The sequence below is a fragment of the Aulonocara stuartgranti genome, assembly GCF_965226115.1.
Source record: "Aulonocara stuartgranti genome assembly, chromosome: 4".
NCBI lineage: Eukaryota > Metazoa > Chordata > Actinopteri > Cichliformes > Cichlidae > Aulonocara > Aulonocara stuartgranti.
In genome coordinates, this window is record NC_138942.1 from 11069340 (window position 1) to 11087671 (window position 18332).

An 18332-nucleotide genomic window follows, 5' to 3' on the forward strand; every position below is an offset into this window, starting at 1 on the left:
TTCAGAAACTGCTGATCTCCTGGGATTTTCCTGCACATCCATCTCCAGGGTTTACAGAGAATGGTTTGAAAAAGAGAAAATATACAGCAGCAGCTCGCTTGGTGAAAATGCCTGTTTGGTATCAGAGGTTAGGGGAGAATAACTGGCAGCTTCGAGCTGATAAGAAGGCAACAGTTATTCAAACAATCACACATTATAACCAAGGTAGAAGAGCATCTCTGAATGCACGACATGTTAAACTACAGCCAAGGCTTCAGTTTAAATAGACTCATTATAATAGGACAACAGAAGATTGGAACAGCATTGCCTGGTCTGATGACTCTCGGACTGTAGTGTCATAATTTGGTATAAAAAACATGAAAGCATGGAATTAAGGCAGCTGTGGGAAGCAAACTGCTACTAGGAAGGTGTCCAATGAGCTATATTGTTACACAGCATTGGATGTTCATATTAGAAAATGGCCAGAGTTTCAAATAATGAGGTCAGTGTATGTACAGGTAACTCCTGAGTGCTAAAAAGCACTGAATTTGGCTGTCTTTGGTTTGCTACTTTTGGTTCTCTGTGATGTTTCTTTATGTGTCATCTTCCTGCTGTTCAAACCCCCTGTGCGAGGAGCAACCAATCACACAAAATTTAGCTTGAAGGGTGCTAAACCAGCTTGTTTCAGACAGCAGATGAAATTAGAGGAGCTGCACCAAGGCCCAGTATGAGATGAATAAGGATTATATTGGACTGTGATTCATGCCAGCCTAATCTAATAGAGTTTAACTATAAGACTATGGTGTTGGAAATGAGCATAATAGGTCCCCTTTTAGTATGAAGCTGTCTAATCAGATCTCAGTTTAACACATTTCTTCAGTTGTTTTTAGTTTTTGACAACCTGTCTGTTGTTCAGTAATTATCCATCCAGGGAGCACAAATTATCCTCCTGGCAGCAACCTGCTTAACATTCATACAGGTCACATTCACAGCAATACAGCACTGATAGAGCACATTAGAAGCGGCTCTGTATCTCCCCGTTAACAAGATGTAAATGAGATTCACGGCAAAGGGCAAAGGCACCTCAGTGATAACAGCTGAGGCGGGTTTGGTTATCAGTTATTAAGGATTGTATACATCATAAGATACGAGTTAAGGTTAAAAGCCTTGTTTTTTTCCCATGTGAGAGAAGACAACAAAGAAAGAGAGGTTTTGTTGAAGGTTTCCAGATGCTTTGAAGCATGTTTCCTTTTGTTTGCTCCGGGTTTTCTGTCTACCACACCCATTCCTCAAAATCTGTGTGCAGACACGTAGTCTTTACGGTTGATTACTGAGCCAATGAAGCAAAACATCAGCTGGCTGTGTGTGTAATCACTGCTGATTGAAACGACGCACTTCTAGGTTCTGGTTCATTACTTAAATATAACTGGGATGAAATATAACCAGTATGTCAATTCATGCTGCTTAGAACTGTGAAGGAGTTCTTAACCTTTTATCTCGGGCATGTAAGTTGGCTTATGAGATTTTTAGTAATGTAAATGCTCATATGTCAAAGTCAAAATGTTAAATTTCTAACTCTGAACTAATCTAATTCACTGGCAAACTCAGACTGTAAATAGAAGTTGGACATAGCCAATGTGATGTCACCCATTGGTTAGTGAGGTATGTTTATGAAGGCTCAAGCTGTCGCTATCTTGCCATTTTGGAATTGGATATGACGATAGAGAGGTGGATCTGACTGAGAAACGGATATAAAGGCGACCGTATGAGGCGACCGTGGCTCAGGGGGTTGGGAATCGCATCTGTAACCGGAAGGTCGCAGGTTCGATCCCTGGGCTCTCTGTCCTGGTCGTTGTGTCCTTGGGCAAGACACTTTACCCTACTTGCCTACTGGTGTTGGCCAGAGGGGCCGATGGCGCGATATGGCAGCCTCGCTTCTGTCAGTCTGCCCCAGGGCAGCTGTGGCTACAACTGTAGCTGCCTCCACCAGTGTATGAATGTGAGAGTGAATGAATAGTGGTATTGTTAAGCGCTTTGGGTGCCTTGAAAAGTGCTATATAAATCCAATCCATTATTATAAAGGAGGATAATCACTGTGTAGACCTGCCCTAAACTAAACCCTTTTTAAAAACATATCCTCCTTTTTCATTCGAATGCTCAGTGACCAAAATTTACAAAATGAATATCATGTTAAATTCAATAATACTTCAATAAGACTGGCAACTGACACCACTCGGTTACTTATGTCTTGTTCTGCAATTTTACCGGATGATTATGTTCACTCGTGATGACCTCAGGTTACTCATGCAAATATAGTTCCTAGTGTCAATATGACTTTTTGCATAGACACCGTATGCAATCAAGTGGCGCGAAATACAATTTTGCTTTGGCATGTGTCTCTTAATGCTGTGTTTGGCATGAATAAACCATAAAGCTGCGTGCACACTGGCAGCGATTCGCTCATCGCTTTTAAGCTGATAGCTGTAAACTTGTGGACATTCCAAACTCCGGTCGCCTAGGTGACCCTCTAACAAATAAACTTAGTAGTGTTCTTCACTCATCGTCTCTTTAGTCACTTGCCTGAAAGTTTACAGTAGGTCCTGCTCAGTTGACGTCACCAGCAGTTATTTTGCACGTAGTTGCTTGAAGTTGCCAAATATGATGGACTTTCTATGGTCGCCGTGAATCACTTTCAGTGTGTCCGCAGCTCAAGAGAGAAAGGGCACTCAAACAATGCTGGAGTGCAGTCAAATAGTTTAGCTTAGGAGCGTTCCAGAGTGAAGTGACACGGAAGTATCTGCATAACAGTCATAATAAGAGCTAGTTGAATTCTCTAAATACAAAAGAAAGCTTATTCACTCCACTTAACAGGATATAGTGGACCGTTCTTTATGAAAGAATAACTAGACCATCCAATTCACAGCAATGCACCATCCATGAAAATGATCAACAAACCTGGCAACATGACTGTGAGGGCCTGAGACAGTTACGCATGAGGACAATTTTGAGAAAAAACGGGTTTTAATGATCCAAAAATGCAAAGAATAAGTTATACAAAAGTCATCTAATACTACCGGGCCCTTTTGAACAGAACTAAAATAATAAAGTCAACAGGAAAAGAAACCTAACCACTCAACAGATCCAAAAACTAAGCTGACAAAAGGGACTAAACTACTGGCTTATCAAACCAGTTTTACACACAAGAGGGAGCAAATACTAACAAATGATTTAATATTGAAGAAACAAAACCAATAGTCAGTTTAATAATTACTTTAAATGAATAATAACCAAATCCAAACATAACCAAATACTAACTCGGGAGTTAAAACAGACAACATATTTAAGATGAATGACTTAATCATGCCTCTGACTATGAGCAGTGTTTGGCATGGCCCAGTTGGCACTTCCTGTATGTAAAGCTGCCTTCAAGAGCACATCTTTTGCTCCCCGTGATGCCAGCAGGCCTCAGCAGCCAAACGGACGCTCCAGCACTGGCAAAACCAGAGAAAGAAATTAATAATGAATAAAATAAGAGAATTTAACAGAGCTGAACATATGAAACTGAACTAAATCTACGTATTTGTATTGCGCACAATGTACTTCAACAGTGCCAAATAAATCTTGCCATGACATGCAAACTAGAGAATTTTGTTGATTTATGTGTCTGTGTGTGATATTTATGGAATTACACAGCAATTTTAGAGTAATTGTAAGTGTTGGCTCATGGGGTTACCGATTTGTTAGCTGCGTGTCTGCAGGTGCAGCCATCACAAGGGTGCAAATGTGGATTTCTATTTTCCATTTCGTGTGAATGACCTGCTGATGTGTTCTGAAGTGTCAATGACTCTGAACATCACGCCGCTGTAATAAAATCTCCTTGTTTTGATGAAGAATGTAGATTTATAGAAACTCTGAATCCAGATTATTTAACACGTCAATGTGTTTAAGGTTTGCCATGATTCACTTTGCATTACTTATATTTGTTGTTGCATTTTTTCTTTTTTAAAGTAGACTTCTGAAGAAACAATTTTTTGTATTTAAAAAACCAAAATAAAATAGAAATGTAGAAGAAAGATTGTTAGTTTTAATATCTGTTAGTTTGGTGACAACTTGCCTGATGAGTCATTAATAGACGTGTTTATTTAGACTCTGGATATCTACAAAGCTCAGTCAACCGCTTTCAAAAAGTCTAACAAAAACTAAACTGAAATAAAATCTTGTCTGGAAATAATGAAACTAAACTGAATTCAAAACTTTTTTCCAAAAGTTTTTTTTTTTTTTTTTTTTTAAATTTCAAAATGAAATACAAAAACTTATCAGAAGAAGAGGTTGATTTGATTGATGAGTTTTGTTTTTTGTTAAATTCCAACCTTTATAACAACATTTTTAATCAGAGGTTTAGATGACCTCTCTGCACACAATGCTTCCCTTTTCTTGAGTCCTTAAATTGTCTTCACACCTTTCCTTGACCTTGTGATATTTTTCACTGAGCTTGAGGGGAGAGAGGGAAGAAGAAGAGAAAAAAAAAAAAAAAAAAAAAAAAAAAAAGAAAGCATGAGGCAAAAGAGGCACGTCGTCATTTTTGGACTATTCAACCGCAGCTCCAGAACTGAAATCTAAGGAACAGTCCAACAACGGTAGAAGAAAAACTTCCAAGGGAGAGAAGCTTTTCTTAGAGACTCCTTTTAGGTCATCATTTTTATGAAATTTGACTGGTCGTTTCTACACATGCACTTTTTATGGCTTTAAGATGAGAAAATAACTGCCCACAGGTGTTTGAAGATAGTCCTGTCAGGAGTCTCTTACCATACGGGAGCTGAGCGTATGCGTTTGGGTGACAGATGGATGTATTAGATGTCCGTGGGGCACCTTTGACCTTTTAGTACAACTAACGCAAACAGTAAGAAAGCCCAAATACCTCATGGGGGAAGAACTCATTTTAAAAACCCATCTTTGCTGTCCCTCTTGTCACCAAATGCTGTACCTCTTTTCAAAATTTTCAATATTCAGCAAAAGCCCCAAGATTTCTTAGGTGACACGTCTGTTTATGAAAGCCTAAATAAAAATCGTATTCTAATAGTCAATTTATATTAACAGCCTCTACACAACAATTATCAGGTGCATTCTATAATCAAGATTTCTGGATTATAGGGTAGAAGTTTCATTTAAAAAAAAAAAAAAAAAAAAAAAAAGCTCTAAAAGTAAGCTGTGAATGACAGCCACATTAAGACGCTGAAGTTGAACTAATTGAGGTCTAGCCTATGAGGTTAAATGTAAGAGCAAAACAGACAGCCATTCGATCCAAGTAAGGCTTCACATTTAGACACAATTCAAAAAGAGTTCAGAGAAAGTGGTGAGTTTAAATAACATTTACTTGCACACATCACACACACACACGCATACAGAGACAATCATGGTGGTACAGATGAGAGGACAGCAGTTAAAAAAAAAAAAAAAAAAATCCAATCAAAATAAGTGATGATCATACAGTACAGCTGCATCTCTTGGTCCATACACAACATGAGCAGTCTGCTGTGTTGCCACTCTTCACTTCCAAAAAAAAAGAAAAAAAAAAAACCGAGCAGCAAATATTCAAAAAACACCAGAACCAGAGGCAGGTGTCATTAAGGAAAACAAATGTTTTTAGACTCAAGAAAAGGGAGGAGGGGAATCTTTAACTATTTACACAGCAAATAAACACAAATTGTAAATGTAGATGGAAGCCAACACAGGGCAGGATGAGATCACAGAAAACACAGTTAAGACTCAAGTGTAGCTGCATTTCCTAGCAGAAGTCAGAGGTAATGGGTTTTCACAATCAAACCGTCAACCAGATAATTATTCTTTTTAAAAAAAAAAAAATTAAATAAAAATAATACAAGGACAATCATGTCACTGACCAATCACCTGCCACAAGCTTCCAGCAGTATCTCCAAAGACATACTGAACCCCCAATATCATCTGAAAACTAAACAGAGGCTGTCCATCGTTCCAGCTGCCGTGTGCTCGTCGGGAGAAGCCGGTTCAACTCACAGTTGAGCCCCTCACTGAGAACACCGAACCGCTCCTGTATTCATGCACGATCTGCTGGCAGCTGGAGAGATGGCATGCAGCGCTATCTGCACCTGCCCGCACCCTTCAAGGGGTGGGGCAGCGTTCACGGTTTTATAAAACATTCAAAAATGTAAACATGGCAACACAGAACTCACATAAACACAGAAAATACGTCGACTCCTGGACATACATGAGTGAGAGGGGGACTTGAGATGGCATTTTTATACAGGTGAGAACACATGACCGGTGCCCTCCAAGTGCATCACTCAACAACCAGTGTAGAGAACAGACTCCATGAACAGGCTGGAGGGTGTGGTTAGAAAGACAAAACAACGTGGAAAAGTTCAGGCTCAGGAAACATCCCAGGTTTGTAAAAAGCTTCGCCTCATAACACCACACAACCATCACTGGTGGATGGAAAGCTGCAGGTTAACAATTAGGAAATGTTTGAAACCAGAAATGTTATAAAGCAAAATTTACAACCGTGTGGTAGGAAGGGGGAAAACAAGACACCATAACACCATCTCATTATACAAACTCATGAACTTTTTACATGGAATACGGTAGGCTTTTTTTTTTTCTTTTCTCCCACAAAGTAAGAGCCTTCAAAGCTTGTTCTTACACTATGCAAGTCCCTTTGCCTGAAACTGTGGACAGCGTCACTTTGGTGAGATGTTAAATCACTTTTATTTTTTTTAAAAGCAGCCGCTAGTTACCATTGAAACTGGCCAAACTGCAGATCTGCTGATATACCTCACTCACAGGAATTCCAAAAAAAAAAAAAAAAAAAAAAAGATTGCATTTACTAATGAACCACTTTTTCTCCTTAATTTACAAGGTTTTCAACAGGAAGTTCAGGCAAATAAAAATTTAAAACTGAAATGTACAAAACACAGTAAAATCATATATACAAAAAAAAAAAAAAAAAAAAAAATTTGAAGGTTTTTCCACAGAGTGACAAACAGGCTGCACTACTCTGCAGCCTCCAGAGGTCACTCACACGTGCATATGGGACAATAAATCCGAGGACCACCAAATTACTGAGTCCATTGGAGAATATGGGAGAGGAGATGCTACTCCATCCTGGCTGCTGAATGGCTACTCGTTACAGCTGTACTCAGAATATACGCTTACGCTTAAGATAGGAGTCTGCGTAGTGACCGCCGAGGCCTTGGGAGTGCTGGCCCACATAACCGCCTTCAGGGCTCGGCTCGGGAGACGGGATCAGCCGGGAGAACGTGCGCTTTTGGCTACCGATGGGAGTCTATAATTACCAGAAAAAGAGGAGGGGGTGAGGTTAAAATCAAAACAGAAACTTCAAAAAGAAAAATATGAAACAATAACATTGAAGCCTATAAATTACCTTCATAACATTCTCCACACCTGCAGGGTAGTTGGTGTGGCTCACAGGAGGCATTCCCACAGCCTAAAGACAAACAACCACTCATCATTTGACTTCAACTCAAGCGCTCACAGTGCAACATTAATTATTGAACACAGACTTATTCTTGGCACCTAACCCTCCACTATTTTATTTTTATTTTATTTATTTATTTTAATCCTTCTAGTGCTATCCTCAGTATTCTTGCACTGACAAATAATCAATCCTTCATATATATCAAAAAAAAAAAAAAAAAAAATCAATGCAAAGCTTTTGCTTACCCTGTTGAGCTTGGGGGTGGGAAGGCTCCCATTACAGGAGCTCTCAGACCCTGAGCTGAAATATGAGGACAGAGGTGGGCTTGGAGGGTAACTGTAGGGGGGGAACCGCTCACTGTATTCAGCGCAATGAGAGGCCTGCAGAGACAGACAAGTTCACAGCTATGTTACTACAGGGAGGCGTGCATTTAATTTACTGACACTACAAATGTCCTCAAGTCAGCTTTGAAACAGTTGACAAAGCACTACCTGCTGACCGAATCCTGCCAAGGCCCCGGCATCAAGATTCTCCTGCTGTTCATACAAGTGGGCAAGGGGATCCTGAGGAAAGACACCAGATGGCATCGGACCAGATTGTGTCATAAAACCACTAAATGAGCAGCCAAGCGCTATACAGTAAATTCAACAGGTCACAATGACTAGAGCAGTAAGGAAGACAAGGAAAAACAAAAAACACACAACCCATCGATGCAGAAATACACATTTAAAAAAAATAATCAGGAGTCTGAGCAGCAATGATTCATAGTTACCCGATGGAGTGGGGGGTACTCAGGGCTGTAGGAATCCTGGTAACGCAGGTTGTAATTCGGTTGCATGCTCTGGTTGGACACGTTACTCAGTGTAGGCCGCCTTCTGTAAGGGTGAGGTCTGCAGCTTCCTCCTGGAGGAGATGCACGGTATACAAATATATCCTTGATGCATCCAACATCATCTCTCAGTTGAAGCAGCAAACAAGAACAGACTGTAAAAGTAGATAAAATCTTTACCGCTCATGCGAGCACAGCAAAAAAGCAGCACCTCACCTGAGGAAAACGCGTTGCTGACATTGAGGAAGGGACTCTGGGGAAGGTTTGCATCTTTTGCAGGATCTCCTAGTATGGAAACCTGACATGAAGTTTAAAAAGAAAAAAAAAGATGGCTTATTTTTACATTTCCTGCACAGAATGAGGAATGAGAATGAAGAGGGAAAAAAAGGCAGTTGAAGGACTGAAGGCATTTTAAAAAGGCAATTACTTGGGAACTCACCCCTTGTGCTGTGAGGCCATCTGCCCCGATCATGCCACCCAGCAGGGGTATAGAGATCCCCGGCAGGGTCGGAGAGGAGGTCTGGGGGAAGGGACAAGCCGACGTGGGGGACTCCTGATCCCTTGAAAGAGTTCTGCCACGTGGCATTGGCTTCAAGGGGGGTAGAGGATCTGTCTGAAGAGCCAGTCCAGGGACAATACCACCTATGGTGATTAGAGACTTCAGCGTAAATGACAATCACACATTTCATTTTTAATCTTCTCCTTCAAGCTTTTCAGAGGAAATTAGATATGCATTCTGTTTTAATTTGGGTAACATAAGTAATGTAAGGAGTAAGACGCCTGATGGACAGGCTAATGGCAATGCAGATGTTTATCATCAAAAGCAGACATGCAGTCTGTGGCTGAAGGAGCCACGGCTGGAGTGGACTGATGCCAAACCTTGGGGCAGGTCTCCGAGCAGATGGACTCCCTGCTGGACAGGCAGAGAGGCCAGAGGATTCTCCCCAATAAGTCCCGGCTGCTGACCAAGAGGGAAAAAAAAGAAAAAGAAAAAAAGTTCAGTCACAACAGGGTCACTCAGCCACACTGCAACATCAAGGTAACTAAACTTAACACATGCATTCAGCAAGTTTACTTACTGTATATGCAATTATGTCCTTACAGGATGTACCTTTACAATTCTGGCATACAGCATAATAGTACATCTACCGCATTACTCAGCACCACTCGAAGGAACACTCCACACATACACGCACAAAAAAAACCCCTCACTTTCCTAGCAAGAGCTTACCCACCCAGGCAATAGGTTTTCTATCAGCATTCACATAAAAAGAAGAAAGGGCCAGAATCCATCTAACTTCAGCTCCAACTCACACACACACTGATGGCCAACCATAAAAACCGTTATCACTCACACAAGGCACTAGAGGGTTTTCTTTATTGTGTAGCACCTGAGCCCACAGAAGAGGATTTCCCAGAAGGGCTTGCTAATGGTAAAGAGGGACAGAACAGAGTGGGGAACAAAGTCTGTGAGTAGGAGAGGATGAATCAAAAACGGGCAGGAAGCAAAAGCAGGGAAGAACATGACGGAGCAAAGATGGAAAAGGCAGCGGTACCTGCTGAGCCTTGGCCTGGTTCTGAAGGAGCAGCTGGAGCAGGGCGGCCGTGAGAGCGGGGTTGGCAAGCAGTGGCGGTATGGCGGGGGCCGCACCGAGGAGGCCTGCGCATAGACAAAGATTAAGATCCACCGCAGGAGAACGAATAATAGCAATAAAACAGATTAAAAGCAGCTCACGGCTCCTCACCTTGTTTATGTCCCTGTGTCAGTGGGTTGAGCAGCATCTTGAGGGCGGCGGGGTTGCTGAGGCCTGTGAGTATCTGCATGGCTGTCGGATCAGGGAGGAGTCCTTTACCCCTGTTTACAGCCTTGAGAGGAAGGAAACAAAGCAAAGACTCAGAACAAGACCAACAAATAACCAAAATTTTTTCCATTAATCTGAAATCACGTGATGAGCCAGCTCCTCTGTGAGAGTTATATAACGGCAATGCTTCCAAGTCGTGTCCAGTAACGTAATTTTAACTACAGCACGAACTCAAAGGCAGCAATGTTATGCCTTAAGGGCTCAAGCAAAGACTGTAGATTGGAATACAGTACCATGGTTTGTGCAGCAATCAGAGCAGCCAACATGCTTCTTCCAGGAGGACCCGGGGCACAGAAGGACACCCTGATATGTGTCCCACCCAGCAGTCTGCCATCTGTGAGTCGCTGTGCTTCCTCGGCCATCTCTGCAGTGGCAAACTCCAGCACTGCAAAACGCCGGAAACTTCCATCTTGTCCCTGAGCCAACTGTGGAGAGAAAAATTGAGGCAGCAATTTTTCAAGCATATAGAGAAAAACAAAAAACCCAAAAAACCCTGCAGCCAATGAATAAGATGCACACACACAGAGAGTGGAAGCCAAGTGGTTTTCACTTACACCCTCAGTGTTCACATATTTTAGCACAAATTTGGAGAAAGATGGAGAAAAAAAAAATCTCATGGAATTTATAGTTAATAAAAACTCAGGATTACCACAGAGAGAAACAGCACTCACTCAGAATTCTGCAACAGTAGTATAAGCTCTTTAAAACCTAATTATCAGGAAAAGTTGACAGAATTTAAATGTTCGAGGTTGCAGTGGTGACTCTACATATGCAACTTTTACATCCTGGTGACCGCTGAAACTCACTTGTTTAAAAATAAATAAATAAATAACTGCCTGGTGGTGTTGGAGGCCGCTACCGAGGGGCAAGACTTGCTTCACAAAACACCCATCGCAGCATTTGGTGAATTCTGAGCTCAGATTTACATGAGAAGTGCTACATGCTAAACATGCAACCATGTAGTGGCAGATATCGCTACTCTGTTTTGTTTGTTATTGTAGCAAAAACGTCAAGATTGCGTGTCCAACTGTTTCCATGCAGTGAATTAGAATGGCAAATCTTGAACATGTTCATATAAATAATAATGAAAAAAAAAAAAAGCAGCAATTTTATATATACCTGGTGAGCACTCAACCAAAAGTTATGGATCTTTCCCCATTCATTAAGATAGGAGCTTCAAATAACTGTCAAGATGGCTACAGCACCAAAATTGTGTCTCAGGCTGCTGCTGAGCTGAAACAATCTACATAATTTCCCCAGGCCTGGATGGAAAATATCATTAGGTCAAGGAAAGATCAAGGTGAATTGATAAAGAAAAATAGAAGCAACACAAACTGAATTGGGGTGAAGCTTCTACACAGCTCACGATTATCATTTTAACATGACCCTCAATCCTGATTTATATAGCCTTTTTAAAATCTATATACGCGAGTTTTATCATAGCAGTGTGATGTTTGTAGTTCACCTGCTGGTTTAAGAGTCTCTTAGTTAGGAACAAATTAGCACGATATGACACGAAATGGAAAACCCTTTTCTAATTAACATTTTATAGTATCTGCACCAGGTGACACTCCTGTTGATTGTTTTCATCAAAATTCTCATTGGGGGATGGTGTTGCCTCCTTTCTTTTCATAAAGGAAGTTTCAGTGTATCCTATTCTAAAAGGTGGCAAGAAAAGACATAAGAAGGAAGCACTCTGGAAATTTTTGGAGTACTAAGACTCTTCAAAAAGCACTTACTACGGCTGCCACCTGGATACTTATGGGTCACTTCACTCAGTGAATTTTGATTAGGAATGCTACTATTTGTCAGCACCCTTTGCTTTCATTTATGGTTTGGCAAATTTCAAATAACCCACTGAAATTTGCATCTCTAAAGTCCCAGATCAAAATCTGTTTTACCTTTTAAGGCCCTTTAATCACCACATCAACCACTATATATGGCTTTGTGTTGTTTTTAGTGGTACTCTGCTCTTACCATGATGCAACCGTCTGGTTTTATGAATTTGATAAAGCTGCAGTGATATCACAGTTTCCTATTAAAACCATCATATGGCTCCTAATTATTATGACTGTTCAGTCTGGAAACAACAGAAAACTACGACTGTGTCCTGCTCAAAAGGACACAGCTCTCTCCCATTCCAGAAAAAACCTGCTGAATGACACCACCTGGGGGTGTCAGGTGGTCATCACCATAGAAACCAACAGTTGCTATTGCTATAGTAACTTTGAGTGGCCACAGGAAAACTGGGGTAAAGGTGAAAGATCAAATATGGATTGCAGTTTCACAGTGACTCAGTAGTGCAGTCATTTTGCACACTTTCAGGGACAATTTTACAACTTTGTGATGGATTTTAGCAGCTTTTAAAGCACTCAACTTTTATTAATGTGGGCATTTGCTGTATAAAACAATAGCCACACAAAGAAATGACAAAAAAGTTAATGATCGCTGCTGTGTGCAATCAGTATGCTGTAGACTTCTGAAATCATTCACTTGAAGTATTGGGCTTGTGTGCAGTAAAAATCTGACCTGGCAGAAAACTGGCGTGTGGGTGTCAGCCAGGGCACTGCGGAGGTCTTGGGCTGTCAGCAGGCTCTGAGGCAGGCGGTCCACGCACAGGCATTTGGAGTGCAGCAGTGGATATGTGAGGGAGCCCACCTCAGTCCAGTGGACGTAAAGCATACGGGAGCCCAGCTGCTTCCCCAGGAGCTCCGATTTGGCCCTGGCCGCAGAGTCCTTCTTCATGTACTCCACAAAACCGTAGCCCTTGGAATGCCCCGAGGTGGCACTGTACACCAGGAAGCAACGCTCCAGGTTGCCGAAGGGGCGCACCAGTTCCTCAAACTGCTGCTGCGTGAATGCGCGGGGCAGGTTGGCGATGCACAGCAGAGCATCTGTCGGCTGCAGCTGCACAGAGATCTCCCGGTCCCGCAACACATGCTGGTGGAACTCTTTGATGGCACTTTGTGCTTGTTCACCATTAAGTAGGGTCACAAATGCTTTGAGTAACACGGGAAAGGAAACAGAAGAGAGAAACAAATTGGTGTAAGGCAAGGGAATGACATTGTTCAGGTGGCATAAAGTCAGATTTATTTGTACTCAGCAGGTGTCAGGGAGCAAACCCTGCCTGTGACGTTTTTGCCTCTAGCAAGGCTGTTAAAACAGTTCTGGTGGCACAATATCAGCACACAGAATCCTTTGTGTTGGTGTAACTTTACCCCTTGTTTAAACTACAATGCCTGTCAGTCCAGCAAGAATGAAATCAACATCTTGTTACCCATGTTATGAAAAAGAAAGAAGGCGTGAAAAAGTTTTCCAGTTTTGTCTGAAAGCCATGAGAAGGGGAGGAAAATAAAAAATAAAAAAAGTAAGAAGTTAGTTTGGCAGCCAATTCTATATTGTTAAAAAAAAAAAAAAAAAGCGCCATCTAAATGTCACTGGTTTTCTTCCATATCAGCTTGCTGGATACCAGGCATACCCTGAAAATACCATCTGCCTCACACAATTTTCTGGCCTATTATCATGATCATCACCCATTTTCTAGTGAAATATTACTGCAAGAATGCATAGATATTTAATTATTTATATTCTAATCTGATATTTTACATTTTATACATTTAAAAACAAGCAACTCTAGCTGGACAAGATGGCAGATCACACCGAGGGGCATGTGAGGTAACGCATACACAGATACACAGAGAGCCCATCGATCTTATCGCACTTGAACTGACAATGTAACGTGACACCACGACAAGCGAGCATCAACAGTCGCCAAAAAGAGAGATCTGCAACTGTGTGATAATGATAAGTGCAAGAGAAGGCACACCGTGAAAACAAAGTCTTTAATTGAGGTCTGGCTGCTTTCTCCCGAACCCCTTTTCATGTTCAGTATGTCCATTGAAAGTCATTAACTAAGCATGCTCCAAATCTGGAGAGCCCGATTTACTTTTGTTTGCTACAGAGTTCACTGTCAGATTAAATTTTAAAGGGGCGTAATAGAGCAGATCCATCCTGATCCCCACCTCCTCCAACTTGCAGACGCCAAACTTGCCAAATTGCCTTGCTCAGTCCAACATGGTTGAGCAGTTAGACCTACCTGTGCCTTTGTACTTGTCAACAAAGCAGTACTTCAGATCATAGCTGCCCAAGAGCTCATGGACCTCCTGTAAAAAGAAAGAGACAATGATTAACTGCAGATGTTTAAATGTGTAAATAACATTTGACTTTAGGAGGTCGTTGGTTAATTGAAGATTTCAATCAACCCCCTCTCAGCCAATTAGCTCGTTGATATACACTGGGGGGTGGGGGATCAGTGCACCTGCTGGGGGGGGGGGGGGGGGGGGGGGGGGATGAGAGGTGAATGACTCCCTCATTGTTGTAGGAAAAATTGTTCTGCCCAGCTTTTGCCTATTCACACAAATGGCGATGCTGCCTAGCATTTTCTGAAACGTTTTGTCCCCACGCCTTCCACCTTTTGTTATAGAGAAACTAACATCTCGAACTCCCACTACTGCCCCAGCCCCCCCTCTGTGAACAATGGTACCGCCCGCAGGCCCACCGCTCCCCATGAGTCAGGCACGTTCCAAAAAAGGAAAAAAAAAGTAGCATCAAGAGTTAATTACAGACAGAGTTAATAACAAATGGACTTATGACCCACCTTCACTGCATATGTAACCCGCATAAACCGGTTATGAACCACAGTTTGGCTCGGCGGGCCAAATGGTAAAATTCAACCACGAATGCAAAGCGGCCTGGTGGGTCACACAGGCCACAAATGACCATGATTGATTATTTGACCACTTGTCAGTAAACGCGAGCCATGTTAGTTAACAAACAAACTCAAACCAGTTATAGAACTGTTTGCATCGTTTTTAATTACCAATAATCTGTGCGTTTTGACTTTTAAACCACTAGCAGATGTAGTACACAGAAAACTAAATAAAAGGTGAAGCTAATAAGTTAAATGCCTGTGAAGCTAACATTGATAGCATGGCAGGTATAACGGAGCTAGGCTAGCGTTAGCCACAGGGTAGCATCAATCAATCAACCAACCAACAATTAAACCCTCACCCCCTAAAACTTTCTACTCATACCTGATTGCTAACGTCAGAGGGCAAGTTTTTTATAATAATTTTCCTCCTGTTGTAAAACTCCCGTCGAGTTCTCTCCAAGCGGCTCTCTATCTCTTCGGGGTTCAGTGATGTCAAGTCCTCGTCGACCTTTCGCTGACACTCGCGTCCGGGCGTCGCGTCCTCTTCGTTCTGCACGAGTTCGGGGTACCGGCGATCCCCGGGAATCCAGTTTTCTTGGTCCACGGCGGGGTCGTATTTTTCATTAAGCGGACGAGAAGCCAAACTGTTTCCCGAGTCTGTGTTTTCATCTTTGGCAGCTGTATTAACTGACACTGTGGCCGCCATGACTCGGTGCTGGAAGTTTTTTCGGTCTGAAAACTCTGGCTGATTTGAGCAGTTTAAACAATACACACATGGCCCCAGCGCTGCTTCTGATTGGACGACAAGGGAACGCATTCTCCATGACTACAACGTAAATCGGAAGGGTGGGGGCGGAGCAACGAGTGTCCCTGCTCCTCAGCATGAGGTGCATAATGGATGTTTTTTGGTAATTAATCTAATTAAAATGTAGTATTAAATATCTAGATTTTTAAAAGACAACAGACAATTTAAGAGTCTAATTTATGCATGTACATTTTCTCAAAAATATCCCAACAAAATATGTCTGAAAGATAAACTAGTGAAATATGGTTTATAATTTAAATATGCTCATTTTTGTTAGAACTACCAGTTCATAAAGCAAGGAGGCTTGAGAATATGTCCACATGATTGTGAGCTACTTGGCTTTACAAAGTGTCTCAAATAACAAATAAAAAAAGGGAAACAAAAACTAATACTGAAATAAATAAAAAGTCAAACTTGACACTTGAAACAACAAAAGCTGAACTGAGACAAACAAATCCACACTGGAAACTGAAATATAACAAAACTGAAAACAAAAGCATTAAAAATTCAAACAAAACATAAAAATCCGTAACGTTTTATTCTTGGAAATCATTGTGGTTGGTTTGTTTACTTAAATTCCATTATCTTCGTAATAGGCTATTGTTAGCATGTTGATTGATTATGTATTATTTTATGAATACCACTCTTTAAAAACTCAGCAGTTAATTTTTGACACATGGTAATTTATTCAGACTTTTCTACCACGAACAAAGCATTCATAAAGCCCTTTTTAGCTATGCAGAGAGTGTATAGGAAAACAGCATTTTTTCGCAGTAGATATAGAGAAGAAGATACAGGTTTTGTTTTGGTAATTTGAATTTGGTCTCTAGTATAGGCTGTGTCAGCTGAGAATATATCCAACACTGTAATGATGGATAAAGGGAATCAGTTTCATTTGGCTACGAAAAATGCCTGTGCCTCCAGGGGGCTTCACAGTCCAGACAAGCACCAGAAGGACCAATCATGTCATGTCCAGAAGTCAGCAGTGGAGTTTCTCTCCAAGATTATGAGTCAGAACAATATGCTTCACTATTCAGCATTTTTCTATGTTCCCAAGGGGAACAGCAGTAGTATTTAACCCTTGTATGGTGTTCGGGTCTGTGAGACCCGTGTTCAGTTTTTTTCAAAAGAAAAATTAAACAATTAATTATTTTTTCACGTGTAAATGTGTTGTGTCTTTCCACTCACTCCACTTGATTATAACTGATTTATTTATAACATTTTATATAAAAGAAAAACGAGAAGCACATTAATTCATAAATGTGATCTAACAAAGGTAAAGGGAAAAAATTAACCATGTTTGCTGTTCATATGTCTTGTAATTGGGATGAAGTAAACATCTGTTGAGTAATTTAACATAAAATTGTTTGATAGTGTTAATTTGGAAAGCCAAAACTCTAGCGGGTCCACCAGACCCATGAACACTGGCTGAGTAACAAAAATACGAACACCACACAAGGGTTAAGCATTTGGTGACTCAGCTGGTGGTGGTATCACTCTGGACTAATGCTTAGTACTAGACATGCCTCATGGTAGATTCCTCATTCTCCATTAGCCTGCAGTCCTTGCAGTACTTTCCTTCAAATACATGTTGAGAGCTCTCAGCAGGGAAAGCTCCCATTTAAGCAGACACGTCTGATGCTGACAGTTTGTAATACACATAACTGTGGCAGGACAGATGTCTTGGAGCTCGTGCTTCAGCTTCCACTTGCTGTATGCGTCTTACTCAAAGCGTATGCAGAACAGAAACACGAACACCTGCTGAATATAAATAAATGCTGAATTTGGCAGATTGTTCTTTTTCAGTTCTACGCTTTAGGCAATGCGAGGCAAATTTTTATTTGTATTGTATATGTCGTACATAAAGGCAGTTAAAAGTGATTTGCACAATGCAATGAAACAACAGACCATATAAAAACAGCATAATAATAATAAAATGCAAATTAAAAGAATATAACCCTATTTAAATGCAAAGCACAAGAAAGTGAAATAAAATAACTCCACACCAGTTCAATAAAAGCGAGTGTAAATCAGAACTTATAGCATGAGTAAAAGTGTCATCATTACTTTAAAGCTGTGGCCTCAGTTGGAGCAAAGCTCAGAGTGAAACTTGCAGAATTTTAGCAGTGAGAAGCATAAAGGCTAAAAGACATTTCACCATGTTTAGTCTGAACTCTGTAAACCACAAGTTGACCAGTTCCTGCAGATCTAACACTATGATATGACCCTGAGTTAAAGTGCATATTCAGCTGAAAGAATCTAAGTAATACTCTCATCTTGGAGTTTGTCAGTAGCAACAGCTTTGTCAACTGCATATGTTTAACGTCTCATGGTCTTATCGTGGAGGTCAGTAATTATCACTGCTTTACTGCAAGACAAAAAGCATGAATGGGCTTTTCTAAATGTAACAGTGTCCAACTTCAGCTATGATTTAAATGCCAGAATTATGATTTAGCTATGGTTTTCATCTGTCCAGTTAAAATTACATCATCAGTGATTCAGAGGAGGTCCTTTCAGATTCATAATTGGATAGACTATCTACACATCCCCACTTTAGTGTGATCCAAGCCATGTGGGCCCTGTTTTGGCTAGACAGAAACAATTTTCCAGCTTATGTAGAAGTCTCCTGTGCGGCACCAAGAAGCAATAACATCAGGCAGGCTATTAAGACTCAA

The 18332-nt window shown here is 41.1% G+C and overlaps 1 protein-coding gene across 4 annotated transcripts; it reads right to left on the minus strand.

The window, feature by feature from the left end:
• Positions 1-3130: 3130 nt before the first annotated feature.
• On the minus strand, positions 3131-15649 carry raver1 (ribonucleoprotein, PTB-binding 1). Of its 4 annotated transcripts, none has more exons than XM_082531887.1 (15): positions 15235-15649; positions 14238-14304; positions 12671-13140; positions 10375-10566; positions 10025-10145; positions 9836-9939; positions 9159-9240; positions 8719-8921; positions 8496-8577; positions 8223-8353; positions 7942-8013; positions 7696-7830; positions 7397-7459; positions 7168-7297; positions 3131-3470 (listed from the first exon to the last, which is right to left on the minus strand). In XM_082531887.1, the coding sequence occupies exons 1-15, from the start codon at positions 15556-15558 to the stop codon at positions 3445-3447; spliced, it is 2202 nt and encodes a 733-aa protein (XP_082388013.1). In that variant the 5' UTR covers positions 15559-15649; the 3' UTR covers positions 3131-3444. The 4 variants fall into 4 exon arrangements, with proteins under 4 accessions (XP_082388013.1, XP_082388014.1, XP_082388016.1 ...); XM_082531888.1 differs by having other exon boundaries at positions 3132-3470; positions 9159-9237; XM_082531890.1 differs by lacking the exon at positions 3131-3470 and having other exon boundaries at positions 5334-7297; positions 9159-9237.
• Between the last annotated feature and the right edge of the window lie 2683 nt (positions 15650-18332).